Source organism: Accipiter gentilis, chromosome 19 (assembly GCF_929443795.1).
Source record: "Accipiter gentilis chromosome 19, bAccGen1.1, whole genome shotgun sequence".
In the NCBI taxonomy this organism is placed as follows: domain Eukaryota; kingdom Metazoa; phylum Chordata; class Aves; order Accipitriformes; family Accipitridae; genus Astur; species Astur gentilis.
In genome coordinates this window covers 27,849,333-27,865,425 of record NC_064898.1, presented here as the reverse complement: position 1 = coordinate 27,865,425, position 16,093 = coordinate 27,849,333, and the positions used below count along the sequence as shown (strand labels likewise).

The 16,093-nt window shown below is 45.2% G+C and overlaps 1 protein-coding gene across 9 annotated transcripts in view; it reads right to left on the bottom strand.

Annotated features, from left to right (window-relative positions):
* STIM1 (stromal interaction molecule 1) overlaps positions 1–16,093 on the bottom strand; it is a 102,137-nt gene that overhangs the window by 43,720 nt on the left and 42,324 nt on the right. For all 9 annotated transcript variants that reach the window (XM_049823572.1, XM_049823571.1, XM_049823573.1 and 6 more), the window contains exons 4-6: positions 8,076–8,190; positions 3,231–3,342; positions 1,904–2,019 (exon numbers count right to left, since the gene is read on the bottom strand). In XM_049823572.1, coding sequence (XP_049679529.1) covers positions 1,904–2,019; positions 3,231–3,342; positions 8,076–8,190 — 343 coding nt within the window. The remainder of the gene's footprint in view (positions 1–1,903; positions 2,020–3,230; positions 3,343–8,075; positions 8,191–16,093) is intronic.

Here is a 16,093-nt window from a genome sequence, read left to right as displayed (position 1 = left end):
GCTAAAAATTTAAAGCTTATTTCCTCTATTCACATACCCAATACGTATGCAGATTGCAAAATCTGTAAGAAACCCTTACTGATCTGAAAGAACCCAATCAGGACGGTTCACTGCACGCTTTAATCTGCCTGACCAGAGGAGGTTCCAGTGTTCAGTGCAACAGCCGCATGGCAAAAATGGAGTACCTCAAACACGGAGAATGGCCATTAATCTCAAACCATTACAAGTAATTTACTTTGCTATTTACAGAGTATCCAAGAACCGCCTGAAGAATTCCCCCCCCTCCAAGCACAGGAGTTACTGGGCTCAAGCCTTTGTTGGGTGAGCAGCGACAGCAGGCACTCACCCAATGTCTCTGCCACCCCTGTGCAATGCCACTGACTGACCGAAAAGCTTCACCTTGTAACATGAGCCAAGTATAAATAAAAAAAGCAAACCATGCCTGAGTGAACATATGCTTTTTAATAATTGGAAGCAAAGATGGTTGAACGTATAACCTAGGCTTCTAATTCATTTAGCTTATACCTCTGCCAAGCCTCATAAATTTCACTTGGTTTAGTCTGCACAGCCAGTTTTCCCAGGATTTGCCTCACTTCACCTTTTCTCAGGAACTTGGACACAGACTGAAAACAAGAAAAGACTGCACTAATAGTTGGACTTAAAAATAATGAAGAAATAATGCAAGCGCCTTATCACTTCCCAGTGGCCAAGTGCTGGGCAGCAGAGAGAGGGAAGGCTGGAAAAAGGCCAAAAACCTGAACTTCTCCATTAGATTGTTAGCATGTCCCGCAGAGTGAAGGTACATCCTACCTGCTATTCCAGCAGTGGACAGTAGCAGATACTTAAAAAAAACCACATAAAGAACAGAGGAAGCACAAAGTGGTATTTTTTATGGTGTAAACATCCAGCTGTCAGCAATCAAAGCTGGGGGAGTTCCTGGGCCAGAATTTGTGCCCAGACTATTGCATTTGCACTACGGTAAGGAAGTATTCCCCTTGCATTCATTTTAAACCTCCTGTCCACAGGGGATACATGACGACTAAAAGGGAAGGAGGAGTACTGCACAAGAGACCTGAAATTGTGTACTGGCAACACAGTCTGCCATAAAAATCCATCTTGTCTGCACGATGCCAAGCAGAAACAGGCCCTGATCAAGCAAGATTTCTGTTCACCTCACAAAAGCACCTAAAGCTTATAAGAAAGACATGAGTAAGAGGGAGAGAGACAAAAGTACCTTTAATAGACAGTAGACATGAGCCAGATGGAACGCATGCAAAAGGAGTGCCCCAGGCAGTACCAAGATAAGCATTAGAGGGCTTCGAGATCGTGCCAACAGACGCCTATAATGCCTATAATCAGCATCGCCTATAATCAGCATCAAAGGAACCCAGTCCCTCATTCTCATGCATCCTAAATGCCTTCCCATCTAGCCTATTGCTATTGCCCTCATCCAGAGGCAGATAATCTGCAGCCTGAGTCACTGACTGAGCCCCAGGTCTCCGGCAGCAGGGTGGCTGCCCTCCAACAGATCCCCTTCGGTGCAGCTGCAAACCTCACCACATGGTCAGCACCACAACGAGCAGGAAGGACAGGAAGGTTTTACCCTACAGACACGGGAGATCCCAGCAAGACATCTCCCAGCAAGACGATGGGTCCGCAGCCCTGTGAGCAGAGATGGAAATGCAAGCCCAACAGGCAGGATGCCTCTGGGCTACAGAGCTGCTCCGATAAATCCAGAGGCAGCCTGTTCCTGTTTCAGGGGAATTGTACCAGGGATGATTTGCCTAGGTGAGCCTGTGTAGGGCAGAGTTTGGTTCATGCAGATCTATCTTTGCTGTTCGGTACTGAGCAGACACAGATCCTCTTGATGAACGGCCAAAGGACTTTGAATTTTGGTACTTACAGAGAGGAGGCCCAAAAAGCACTGTGTCCAGAGCTTTCAGCTGCAGCTTCTGCCTGTGGCTTCGATCTGTCATTTTCAGAACACTTCCCATCATGGTAGCATTGTTCACTGCTAGCCTGTAAAAAAAAAAGAAAAAATTAATTAAAAAAAAAAAGTAGGTGTGGTCATATCCATCAGGTTTAATAACTGACAAAAAATTAGTAACATGGAGACTACAGGAGGAGAAATGCAATGAGCAGGACCTGAAAGCTCTCTGCTTAGGCTATCAGGACAAAAGAAATCCCTCAGATATTGTCATCTCTGATATAGGATATCTCTATGAAAGAGTTAAGCAGCAGTGTCTTTGGCTTTACTCTGAGAGAGGACAAACCAAGGCCACGCCTATTTCATTAATCCTGACAATCTAAATTACTGATTTCCTATCAAAACTGATCTTTTGGTGTCCTGCCAATCACTAATATGTTTTTTTAATCAAACCTGTATTGCTAGCCTTTGATATCTTATTTCACAGACTGTAAGACCATACTTCTCACTTGGAAGAAATGTGGGCACACCATGCACTACCTCAAAAACCTTATTTTATTCCCAGTTCATCTCTCTTTCCCAGTCAGTTTACAAGCCCCTTTTCAGCACCAAAAACCTTTACCCAAAAAGCTGCACTGAGTTTTTTCAAACCTGTTGCAAGTTTAGGCCAACTCACAGCCAGTGTTTCTCTTGAGGAACACAAGGCTTAGAAGTCTCCTTTTCCAGAGCATCAAGTGGCACAAATTATTACCAGCACATACATACCAGTGCTGAGTGGTGCAGATATACGTAACTAGTAGCCCTTGAACTGGGAACTTACACACTACTTAGATACAACCCAGAAAGCAGAGATGCTCCTTTGCCGAGGACGATGAACAATGACAGAGAAGCTCCATGACGGGGCTGGAGTTACGAAGGAAGCCTGTGGCAAGAGCCAGGATGCAGCCTAGCTAGGTCTGCTCTGTTCCAGGTCAGGGTTTTAGCTCTAAATATGTAGCTTCATGCATGGGCGGGTGAAGTCTAGCATACAAACCAGCAAGGACAGTATTCACGACTACACAATTTGGACTGCAGCCTCTCCTTTCACCCACAGCAGATACACGCTCGCTTACGGCTAAATGACTCCCTACAGAGAGGACTACAGCAAAGCCAAAGCCTCTAAACTTAACCGAAGCGGAACAGGAATTAGACTTGGCTCTGTACATGCCAAGGAATTGCACATGATGTTATGAGCTGCCTCAGATCTGTTTTTCTCCCTGGCACACATCCCAGAGGAACACAAGACAATGCAGTGAGCACTGACCTGGGCATGGCATGTCCACTCAGCTGTAACTTTCTGAAGGTCTCTTCGTACTGTGGCAGCTCTACGTAGGTAATGAGCCACTGAACCACCTCGTCAACTGTCCAATTATACACTGTAGGAGAGGTAGAAAACAAGCAAGCAGCTTAGTATTTTTACTAAGCAACTAAAATCATCAAGCCAGCAACAACAGCATAACTTCACCAGATATACCTCATCCTATCACCTTCCGCAAAGGAAGATTATCTGCAGAGTTTAAACACGTTCCTATTAAGTATGCAGTGAGCTGGGGCGGGGACATTAAATCCTGCAGACTATTAGACAAGGAATAATCCCCCTGGGATACTCCAGGCAATCCTGCAGGTCCTCAGTCTCTACCTGATTGCTTGTGTGATTATTTTTGCTAGTCTGTTCTACACACAATGGGCTGCTACAGATTCAGCATAGACATGATGGGCTGCTACATGTTTAGCCTTAACAGACACCACCACACCGTGCATAAGGACTGGTGTTTGTCCAGCAGCAGCCTCTGACAACAAACATTTAATGGTGGTTGATTTTACAGTGTGGTTCCAGCTCACAAAAGAAAAACATGCAATGAGGCCATCAGATAAAGGAGCAGCCTCAGACAGTGCTGGCACAAGTGACGCTTCACTGGCAGCCTTTTGCAATGTCACCAGAAGGGCCTGAGGCTGAGATCCTCGGAGAGGCAACACCCAAAGCGCTAGCAGATGACAAGTGAAATCACTTAGTTTTCTATGATCCAAGTGATGTTGCTGTCTCCAAATTCCCAACAAACCACGTTCATCCTCACCACGTGCCCAAACCGTTGAAATACTGAATTCAGCTAAAGTATCTGGCAACACACTCTGAAAGCCTCACCCACTCCTCTGGATCCATAGACCATGTGAGCATCAATTAAAAAAAAGTGAGTATGGAGAAATGCTATAAGAAAATGGTTGTAAACAGCTTCAGAACATGATTTGCAGGAGGAGGTGGAGGGGGGTGCAGCAGCTCAAGTGAACCAGGTGAACTTTCCTCCTTAACCGCCTCACCTGCAGATTTGTGGATTATTTTTGGAGCTGACACAGAGCTCCAAAGCCACGGGTAAGGAAACCTTTGGAAACGAAGCTTCTGCCTTTGCCACTTAGTTTTGTTGTACTTGTAGCAATGGTATGAAGGCAAAGAAAATCATGCAACAGATTTTTTTCATAGGACAGCGGGGTTTGCTATGCTTCAATTTATCAACTTCTGTCTTTGCTCAGCATGTGCTGAGCTCTTGCGGCATTTACCCAGCCTCCAGCAACCCAGAGTGCTGTGCTGGACATCACCCACTGCTGACAGTCACCACCTCGCACGCTTCTGGCCCAACATCCGTCAGTCCTTCACTCACACACCCTTTCCAACAGCCAAGTGGAGAAAAGGCCCATTTACTGCTGGCTCTGAGGGCTGCATCGCTGCTGAGTTCAGAGCTGCGCAGCCGCTTCTTAAATGTCAACAATGAGTTGTCCCACAAATATGAGAAACATCTTCCAGCTCACTCCAGTGAGCTGAACGCCTTCAACGGAAAGATGACAGAGCGGGCAGAGCAAGAGCCAAGCGCTGAGCAAAGGAGGGCAAGACTTGTGAAGAAGGTGTCATCTCCACCTACGCTTGCATGATGACTCACAGATGCAGGTTGGCAAACGCAAAGCCAGCAAACTGCCCTGGCTTCAGGGAACTCCCTACAGTGAATGCTCGCTGGCCCACAAACCGTGGGAAACCGATTTCTGTGGCCACAGGCAAGATGTTAATTAAAGATGAAGTGGGCAGGGGAAGCCTGACTCCCTGGGTGGTGGCACCGCCAGCGTCCCAGTGCAGTGGGACAGAGGTGCCACAGGGCACAAGGCTGGACCACAGCCTCGTCATAGACCACCACGCTCCCACCAGCCAGGGGGTGTGGGGGGGGGGGTGGTGGTGGTGGTGGTGAACGGTGCCCACGGTGGGGCAGGAGTCCACGTAAACTTTGAAGAGCCCAGCATGAAGTGCCAGGGGGAGAGCGAGCTGGCCCCTGGAGGGTCCCTGCGCAGGAGGAGTGGTGCGCACCACTGCCTCCCACCACCCGCAGCTCCCCCCAGGCCTGGCAGGGCCCCCCCGCTCCCCGATGCCAGCAATGCAGGGCTTGTCCTCCGCATCCCCACGCCACGCCACGCCACCAGCCGTGCCGCCACGCCACAAGCCGTCTCTCGGCCTCGCACAGCAGCCCCCATGCAGCCCAGCCCTGCCAGCCCCCAGGTTCCTCTGAAGCACCTGGCTTCTCTTTTTTTTTTTTGGCCTTACATATCCAGAGTTCTTTATTTTGGGAAGAGAAACTGAGAAACAACTGGCAGCGTCAGGCAGCACGCTCCAGTGCAATGGTGAGAGCAGCTCCGTGCCCTGCATCCTTGCCACGATGATCTGATCTGCTACTTCAGTGGCTTTGGTAGAGCCATGCTTACCAAGGGCTTTATCTATCAAATCCAACACCTTGTAAGAGCATCACAGCCCTTATATTTTTGGATAATTAGGGGGCAGAAACAACTTTTTAGTTTATACATGTGACCAGGAACAACAGCAACAACAGATAGGAAAAGCACTCGGCTTGAAAACAGATGAAACGGGCATAGCTGTCCCAGGCACCCATCAGAAAGGTGCATAGCTGCCCCAGGCACCCATCCCTGTTAGACCTTGGTGCCATTTCAGAGGTGCTTTTCAGGCTCACATGAAGGAGCAGACCTTTTGTGCAAACCTGATGCTATGACTCGAGTTCAAATGCCAAGATTAGGCTCCATAGGAGACCATCCTTTAGAAACCAATAATTTATTTTATCAGCTAGATATACAGAATGACGAGAAGGGAAAACAAGAGTGGTAACTAAATCCAACACAAGGACAACTGTTATGCCGCAGCAGCTCTACCCAGAGACATGGCAGGTCCCGTGCGTGTCAGAAGCAGGGAGAGAGCAAAAGCAGCTCAGCAATTAAGGGACCCAGGGAGTATCACGGGATGTTCTCCTCCATCCCTTAATGATTTCTACCCTTTCCCTGCTGACGTTAAAATATACTTCAGGCAAAGCCATCTGTAAACAGCCATACAATAGAATAAATATTTCTTAGACGAGGCTTTCCTTGAACACAGGAGACAAAGCGACTCATTAGCATCATCCCTACTTGTAAGTGGTTTGGACAAGAATTATCAACACGTGGCTGCCCATCTCCATGGGACGGACAGTCTGGTCCTGGATAAACAACTCAAGGATTGTGCACAGAACCACCACGTTTTCAAACTGCTTTTCAAACGCTGTACCTAAGTATTCATTTAGTCCTCCTGGGATTGTGAGGGACTATAACATTACTACACAGCACTTTGGAAACACTGAGCACATCCTACCCCAAAGTAATTTAAAGGCTAAGACAGAAAAATCAACTACAAACAGAACAGGACATAAATGAGAAATTGAAATCTTTACAGTTGATGAATTGATCAGAAGACTAAAACCCAGTTTTTCAAGTGATGGGGCTGATAAGATTACCTGATCTTGGAGGATAGAGGGAAGGGAAAAGACTGTAAGTGAAGAGCAGCAATTAAAAGTATTGGAAAAAAAGATGTTCCAGGTCTTGAGAGCAACATGACAACTAGTGTACTGAGAGAAAAGGAAAAGCACAAGAGGAGGAGTAAAGGACAGCCATCAGCAGAAATGGTCCATGCCACGGATCACAAAAAGACCCGATATACCGATGTGATCTGCATCAACACACCACTCGCAATGCAATAAGTAAATCAAAATGCATCGTACAGTCAACACTACACCTATGTTTTGTGAAAGTGCAGTCTTCCTACTTCTATACCATCCCTCACATTTTCATTTTCAAGGCACTAAAGATTTTTCTTATTAGTACTACTGGTCCTAAGATAAAACACCATTCAGTAATGAAGCCCAAAATTTGAGAATAAAAAGTTATCCTAACTAGAAAGAAAGAAAAATCAGTTTTAAGGTCTCTCAAAAAAAGAGATTCCAAAATTCTGGTTGGGGAAAAAGTAGAAGTGAAATCATGCCTTTTCCTGACCACTTCAGACACTCTCCCAATGTCTGGAAACAGCCAGCACTGTACAAGTGCAGGGCACAGGGCAGCCCACATGCAGCAGCCAGGGAAGCACTAGCCAACTTTAAAGTTTCTTCCAAGATTCAGAAGTTTCAGGAAGTTTCCCACCAGCGACTGAACTTCCACCACCTCCCTGGGTTAACTTGCTGTGACGAATAATACCATTTCGTAACAGCTTGCAGCTTATTTCTACATCAAACGTATTTATGTACACTTCCAGTTTTAGGACTTTATTCTACCTTCTTTACACTAGATTAAGGAGCTTTTCAGCTTCAGCAAAATTCTTCTAAAGAAAACATGACCTGTGGGAAAACTCCCACGCAGCTCTACTGAATATTTAGGATGCTATTACCCCATAAAAATACCATTTCAAACTGGGTATTTGAAGGAGAACCTGGAATAGGACAGTATTTGGCTCTATTTTAATACACATTTATAGGGGCAGAAAAACGAAACAACACTTTATACTTTTATGGCCATACTCAAATGCCAGCACTAAAAGTTGGGAAGTACCAAGACCAATGAAATCCTGAAAGGCACCCCCCACCCCCCCAACAAAGGAAGCTGGAAGAGTACTTGTACAAAGCAGCAAAAGAAGCAGCAGCATATTTTTCCTAGGAGGTACACACACTGTTGCCAAGGTTATATGAAATCCAAAGTGTTTATCGCTTTTATGGCAAGAGGGGTGGAGTGGGCTGTTTCAATTTGCTTGTTTGTCTTTTTTTACCTTCAGAAGTCTTCCAGGCCTTCCAGAGATCTTCCACACTAATGAGCTTGTCTTCTCCATGGAAGGTGCTGTGCTTGACTGTTGGGTCATGATAATTCAAGTCCTCCCTCAAGAACTAGGAGAAGAATAAACAGCAGGATTATTCTTTGATTCATCTTTTAGAGAGATGAGGAGCATTAAAAAAAAATAAAAAAAATCTTTCACCTGTTTTCCTTATTACTTCATCCACAAGTTGTCACGTAGTAATTTCTATGGCAAAGACCTAGTAAGTCTGAGATGCAGCACCTCTGGTCTTTTAATCTCTGATCAAAACTACATCACCTCCCTAGTTCATGGAATCACAGAACAGTTTGGGTTGGAAGGCACCTTCAAAGATCATCTAGTCCAACCCCCCTGCCACAGGCAGGGACATCTTCCACTAGATCAGTTGGCTCGAAGTCCCATCCAACCTGGCCTTGAACACTGCCAATGATGGGGCAACCACAACTTATCTGGGCAACCATTTCCAGTGCCTCAGCTCCCTCGTCATAAGAAATTCCTTCCTTATGTCCAATCTTTAAGCTTTCTCGTACATCCCCCTTTACATATTGAATAAAGTTTCCCCAGAGCCATCTCTTCTCCAGGCTGAACAACCCCAACGCTCTCAGCCTGTCTTCACAGCAGAGGCGTTCCGTCCCTCGGATCTTTTTTGTGGCCTCCTCCAGACCTGCTCCAACAGGTCCATGTCTGTCTTGTGCTGGGGACCTCTGAGTTGGATGCAGTGCTGTGGCAGGGGGTGTCTCAGGAGAGCGGTTGAGCTGCTCTAATACATAACACCGTCTATTACAGACCTGCACTTTACTTCTAGCTGAATGCATTTTTCTCTACTTCCAGTTTCAGGATTTTATTCTGCTGCCTTTTTGCCAAGTAGCCCGCTGCCAGCAGATTTCTGCCTGGGGCTATGCTGACAATAAGCAAGTCAGCTTAGGAGCTTCAGCCTCTCCTCATTAAGAAAAGGAATCTTTCCAGACACCAAACCATTCTGCTGCTTCTTTTCCAACCAACTGCTTTCCAAGTCCTTTACTGACACATCAGCATAAGAAGAGGTCGCAGCGTTTCCACAAGGCACAAACATACCTACAGCAGCAATAATCCTTCTCTCCTGCTACTCCCTCTCTTGGCACAGAAATCAAAATCTTCTTACGGTGCATGTGCCCTCCCCTTGGAGAGACCCCAGAACCACAAGAGCATCTGTTGAAGGAACGAGGCAGTATTTCTGAAATTGAGCACTCCATTAGGAATCTCCCCATCTCGGATATCATCTGATAGTTGTGGAATGACACAGGCTGTAAACCTCGAAATAAGAGGATATAGCTCCTCTTACGGGAAACAGTAAATGCTCAAAAGTTTACCACAAGACTGTGACAGATGATGCCTGCAGGCAAGGTAGGGTAAATAAGATGTGTCACAGAAGCATTAACCCAATAATGCTGGAAAGACAGAGAAGAAAAGCCAAATGACAGGGTCCTTGCTATTCCAGTGCTCTGAGTCGAGATGGGGCACAAGCGAGCAGCCACAGGAAACACAGAAAAAAGGTTTTTCTAAGGAGGAATCAAGCAAGACAGCTGATGCAAAGCAGCAAAGTCTTGCTATTTACAGAGGGGTCTTCAGCGAGGGAGGAGAGCCAGGCTGGCACAGACAGAACAGCTACTGCCTTCAGCACAGGAATCTTAACCTGGAGTCCTGGAATCACCCAGTAACAATTAAAGATGAAAATACAAAACCTACTTCAGATTCTCAGAAAATAAGGGAGGATATAAACTCTTATGTATAATCACAGTAACACTTTATTATTATTATTTTAGCTTTTTTGTAACTTTGTTCCATTATTGCAAACATATGCTTTCAGGTAGGTGTTATCATTTAACATTTTTCATTACAAAGCCGACACTGCACGATCAGATAAACAACATAAGCTATTCTGTGCTCAGAGACGAGGCAAAGCTTAAAATCAGGTTTTCTGGGTTTCAGCAAATCCTCAAATTTCAGACTATCCAGGAAGCAGGGGAGGCTTGCCAGCTGAAAGGCACTTTTTTTGGTTCTGTAAGACCTTTTGATTGCATCAAAATGTGGGTCATCAAAATCACTCAACACTGTCAAATAACAGCCTCTGTTATTTTGTAGGAGTTTCTGTGTAAATGCGAATTCTATCAGGGATTACTTCATATAATTCACACACCATGCTCAGTAGTGGAAGTTCGTCTTCTGTAACATCTAGAATCAACACACTATGCTCTTCTGGCATTCCAGTAGATACCTGAGCAAATGCACTTTAGGGGACTGAGAATAACAATATATATAACTATATAGATATAGTTATATATTAGAAAATATATATAAAAGAATATGTGCTTTTATTTTATATATATTTATATATAAAATTAGTGCATATGTAATATAAAATTATTGTATCTATAATATACATATATATTAATATATCTATAATAAAATTATTAGTTAAGTATTTTTAGTTGCTGCACAAAACTGACAGATCAAACTGACAGATCAAACTAAGTATGGACATTCTCTGCAGTACATCTGTAGATTTCTCTTCCTGGTAAGACAAGCCAGGAAATATTTAGTAAGTATATATGTTAAATTAATCTTAATACAGATAGACAGACTATAATAAATTAATATAACCTAGGCTTTTGGGACTCCAGGCTTTTCCTTTGAATTATCGTATCACCAAAAAATTCAACTAAGTGGCACAAGGGAACCAACTTCATGTTAATGGAGTAAGAATCCAAGAAATTATTATCATATTTGACCTGCACCTTCAAATCAAAGCTGAAACAAATGCCATCTACAGTAGGCAAGGCATCTTCACTGTAGGCTGAGCCACTAACAAAAAGTAAATATATTGTCAGTATGGTCTGCAGATATATCACAATTCACTCAGGGCACACATCTGTCATTGTGCTCTGATGTGTTCCCACCTCCCTCCCATCTCAGGAGAAGACAGGGCAGAAACAGAAAACACCAAAGAAAAGTGAAGAAAACTGTATTAAAAAAAAAATAATTAAGGGAGAGTGCAAGAAAGACTAACAAGATTTGAGACTACCCTGTATGCAGGAGGGATTCAAGAGATGTGAGGTAAGCAAAGCAAGTGGAAATCAAACAGAAGAAAGAGGATCACTCATGTTCCAGTACCTAACATATGTAACAAAAGTAAAAGATAATTTCACATTTACATCCCTGCATGCATCATCCAGTGCATGATTACCATGCAGCCTTCTTTATTACAGCTCTTTCAAGTGGGTATCTTATCTCTAGATAAGGAGACATCACACAGGGCATGAAAAATATCTGTGAAAGTTTTAACTTCCTAGGCTCTTTACAAATCCATTGTGGATGCTACCAGAGGCCACTGACAGGTACCTGCAGCTTGAGCCTGGTGTCTCTCTTCTCTCCTGCTTTCTAGACCACAAAGGCTTCGGCTGCTCTTCCTGCCTTACAGACAAACATGGAAAATGGGAAAAGTCGGGCAGTTTCAGCAGGGCAGCCCACTGCCATTTGGGTCTCCTGTCCGCTGCGTCCCGCCGAAGGCAGCAGCAAGAGGCGAAGTCATCGGCCTCCCACCTTGTTAACTCGTGACCAAGAGGGAACGCGGCAATGTCACCCGGTGCTGCGCACCGCGCGGCTGCCAACTCCCACCGGGACCAGAGGGATCAGCTGCTGCTCTGTATATTTAGCTCAGGGAGCACAGAAAGGAAAAGTGATCTCTTGCAGCTTTCCTTCAGCACACGATCACCAGAACAAACCCTCAAGGACTCTCCAGAGGGGACAGTGCTGGCTGTGGGGAGAACATCTCTAAAACAAGCGGGGAGGAGGATGTGGGATGGGGCTGTCACCTCCTCTAACAAGCTGTTCATGCACGGTGCGGCCTGAGAGGCTGGAGGAGCTGGGATGCATGCCCCAAAGCCCAGGTAACCTTAAAAGCAGATTTTTCCTTAGTATCATCTGGGGAAGACAAAAAAGAAGAATAGTGCAAATACAGCAAGTAAGCCAAACTCTGCTTAGCACAGTCTTCAGAGGTGAAGGCTACTGCTGGGCTACTGGTGCCATGCAGGTGTCTCAGCGCTGTTCCTCTGACTCAAGCTAGAAAATAGAGATGTTTTCAGCTGACTGCTGACCTGCTAGCTCCATATCTGCTACCATCAGACACATACTACTGCTAAACACACTTTCTCCAATCTGTGTGCTGCCAACCAGCACAAACTGATGGGAATACCTGTTGCGCAGACTGTAACGCGCCCGCATCCCCAATGCCAGCAGCACTCAGGGCACTTTTGAGAGCCCGCGTTTGCCCGTCTACTGCACAAACACAATTTTTAAGGTGCATAGCTCTCAGTCTTTCCCCATTGGAGGGGCTCCCCATAGACTTCATATACACAACTATACTGAGCACGCACACTATGTGTATGCTAATATGCATATATATAAAGCAGCCACGAGACTCCCAGATGTTCAAAACCACCAGGCACAAGAATCACTGCACAATAATATTGACCTACTTGCAAACCATTAAAAAGCAGCACTTCGAAGTGTTGAAGACCCTGCTGATCCCATCCCTGGAGATACCCAAAACTCACGAGTCCTGGGCAGCCGGCTCTGGGTGACCCTGTGTGGACAGGGCTTGGACCAGATCATCTCCAGAAGTCCCACCCAGACCAGCTCCAGCCTCAGCCAGTCTGCGAATCCGCCACAAGTACAGAAGGAAATGTGGTCAACCAAGAGTCTCACCACCAAGTTCAGAGAAAGACAAACCATGATCATACCATCCAAAAGAAGCAGGAACACGACTACCGCTACAAGCAACAACCAACATGAGCTGAGATCGCTGCAGGAAGACTCAGCCTATGAACGCTGCTTGATGTCAAGATTTCTTTTATAATTTAACAGGTTTCTGTATATAATGAGAAGGAGCAGAATCTGAGGCACGTAAAAACCAGGCACTGCACAGCCTTCTGAAATGCCCACCTGTGGAGGAGCACCTCTGCAAGGGCAGCAGGGCGGTGAGGAATGAGTTCCTACACAGACATGCAGAGGGAACTGCAATGCTTTGGGGAGGGAATACATCCAATCTCTGCTGAAGCCAACCACAGTTCTAACCTGCACAACAGCCTGTAGCAGAAAATTAGCAGGGCGGTGAGGAATGGGTCCCTACACAGACATGCAGGGGGAACTGCAATACTTTGGGGAGGGAATACATCCAATCTCTGCTGAAGCCAACCACAGTTCTAACCTGCACAACAGCTCGTAGCAGAAAATTACCTTTGTTTTAGGATGAAAATACTTTTTCTTAGTGCCCTCTGCTCATGGCTGCTCTGGCCCCAGGTTTCCGGCAAGTGCTGGAGGCACTGGCAGAGACATGCATGCGCTGAAGCAGAGGTATGCACCCCCTCCAGAAAAAAAAATTGCAGAACCATTTTGGGATTATATAACCTCGTTGAACATAGGGACCTACATTTTAATTCTCCACCTGCAAACCCTGTGACCAGTACGCTTTTCTCCACTCTAAAAGGGGTGAGCAGTTTGAGTTGTATGGGTTTCTTGGTTAAGACAAACTTCTTGTCTCAGTTGCTGAAAACATGCTCAAAAATGAACAGTTCCATGAAGTGTGATTTTCCAGAGTTTTTTTTCTCATGTTTTGTAACCTGCAGAAACTCTAGCTACTCACACAATTTTTGCATTCCCTGCCCCAAACCTTTACATTGCTCCCACATCCCTGGATCTCAGCTCATCATCCCTCCTGAGCACCAACTACCACCTGGGCAAGAGATGCACGCATGCACCGACTCACTGCTGTACAGGTGCTATGGGGCCTTAGAACCGACCAAGTGACTGCAGAGCTCACCGTGCATTGCTTCCCTCAGTGAGCTCACCAATTTTAACACCTCTTCTGAGGTACCTATTTTCATTAAAGTTGCAGAAAATTTTTGTCTTTGAGCCCTCTTTCCTCCTAACATGCCTGACGCCAGGCAGTGGGATCAGAGGTTGAGAGGAGCCAGGGACTGATCGAGCAATACCATAAACCTTGTTTCCTTAGGAAACCAGGCTAACAGCATCTGAGAGACTCGTCAGTGTGAACCTACATCAGAGTTGCCCCTAAACAGCTGGAGCTGCCTTTGGAGTGAGTGCAAAGAGCAGAAATAGATTGCTAATTAGAAGATTTCCCCATGAGAGACAGTTCTTTCATTTTAATCGAGGTCACTGATGTCATCTTAAACTTCATTGAAAATTCACTTCGAGAAAGAAAAAATGCAATGATGATTTAAGGACAGCATAAAGTTGCTGGCCAAAATTTCACCTTAATTAGAATATTTGACAAATACCATTATCTGTCTCTCCCTTTCTGCCCAGTCAGATCTTTTAACCCAAACAAAATTTACCCATAACTTACCCCCAAAGAGATAAAGCCAAAGTAGTAAATGCAAATACAAAGTTCTCACCCAACAAAGGAAATACTGCTATGGGAGGGAAAAGCTTGCTCCAGGCAGAGACCACATGCCTCCAAGACCGATGTCTGTGGGACCTGCAGTCGCTGCTGAAGCTTGCAAATGCTTCTGGAGAACAGGTGATTAAACCCAAGCTTCAAAATTACCTCAGCCTTATCCTCAACAGAGGAAGGTTTGGGGTGTTGGTTGTTTTTTTTTTAATTGAAGGAATTAATATAAGATGAAACAGAAAGGCAAACAGCAGAGAACTGTGGTTTTCCAGGCAACTCGTCCGACGCAGCTCCATCTCTGTGCAAGGCTGATCAGTCATCAACACGTTCTGTTCTCAAACTACGTTAAGATGTTCGTTAGCTCACTTTGTTCTGTCACAAACCACTTAAAAAAATAAAATCAATCCCAAGTATATAAACCTATGCTAAAGGGAGACTACTCAGAGCAACTGTTTGCGGCACGGCATTGCAAGAGCTTCCTCCCTACATCAGTACCCTCCAAATGGAAGAAGCCTCCAGAGGTCCTGTCCCACCCAAGCTACCCTGGGACCCCAAAGAGGCTCCCCAGCCTCCCCCAGAGCCCACCCTTGCCCCACTGCAGGGCTGCCGGGGGGTCCCATTGGGGCCCAGGCAGAGAGGTGCTCACAGCCTCTCCGGCCGTGCCCAGGAAGGCACAAGCATCTTGCTGTAACACACTCCTTCCTGGGTCATTGTCTGCTTCGTTTTCTAAAAAGTTTATGGAAATAGAGCATGCCATGCCACCCTCTATATCCCCTCCCGAGGTGGGAGCTTTGCACACTGAAAGAATAAGGTTGTACGAAGATTAAGCGTAAAAGCTGTAAAAGGTTTAAATTTGAGCCTCCTGCATTCTTTCATATAATGTCTCCAGCAGCTGTCCCACCACCAAAGACAGGGAGTTAAAACACGATTACAGGGTACGCATGGGGGGTTAGAGCTGATAACCTTGAAAGCAGAGAAACTGAGCGCTCGGGCAGTAAATAGCTGGCTTACCAAGGAAAATTCTTGAAATAACTTTTTCAGTGGCTTCAAAGCCTTTATTGAAAGTTTAATTTAATGTAACTTTAATAAAAGTTTCAAGCTTAACAGAGGTAAAGCTTGCAACTGTATTTATAGAATCGTAGAATCTTTTAGATTGAAAAAGACCTTTTAAGATCATCGAGTCCAACCATAAACCTAACACTGCCAAGTCCACCAGATATAACTTGGGGTCACTACAATACTTCATTTTGTCAATAGGTAAACAGATATAACCACTAATTCACTGCCAGCTGCCGAGACCTACATGTGCACACAAACATTTTCCACAGAGAGAAATGTTTGCCCATAAAATGCACAGCACGCTCGCTTAGTATAAAGGGAAAACCAAGGAAAAATCATCTTCAATTCTCAGAAAAGATGCATATTTAAAATATTGACTAGGTTACACTGCAAACTGTGGCTTATACTTTATTTTGATTATTTTCTTCCCTCTTGAACTCGAAGACAGTTGTCACAGGTCACTTGTGAA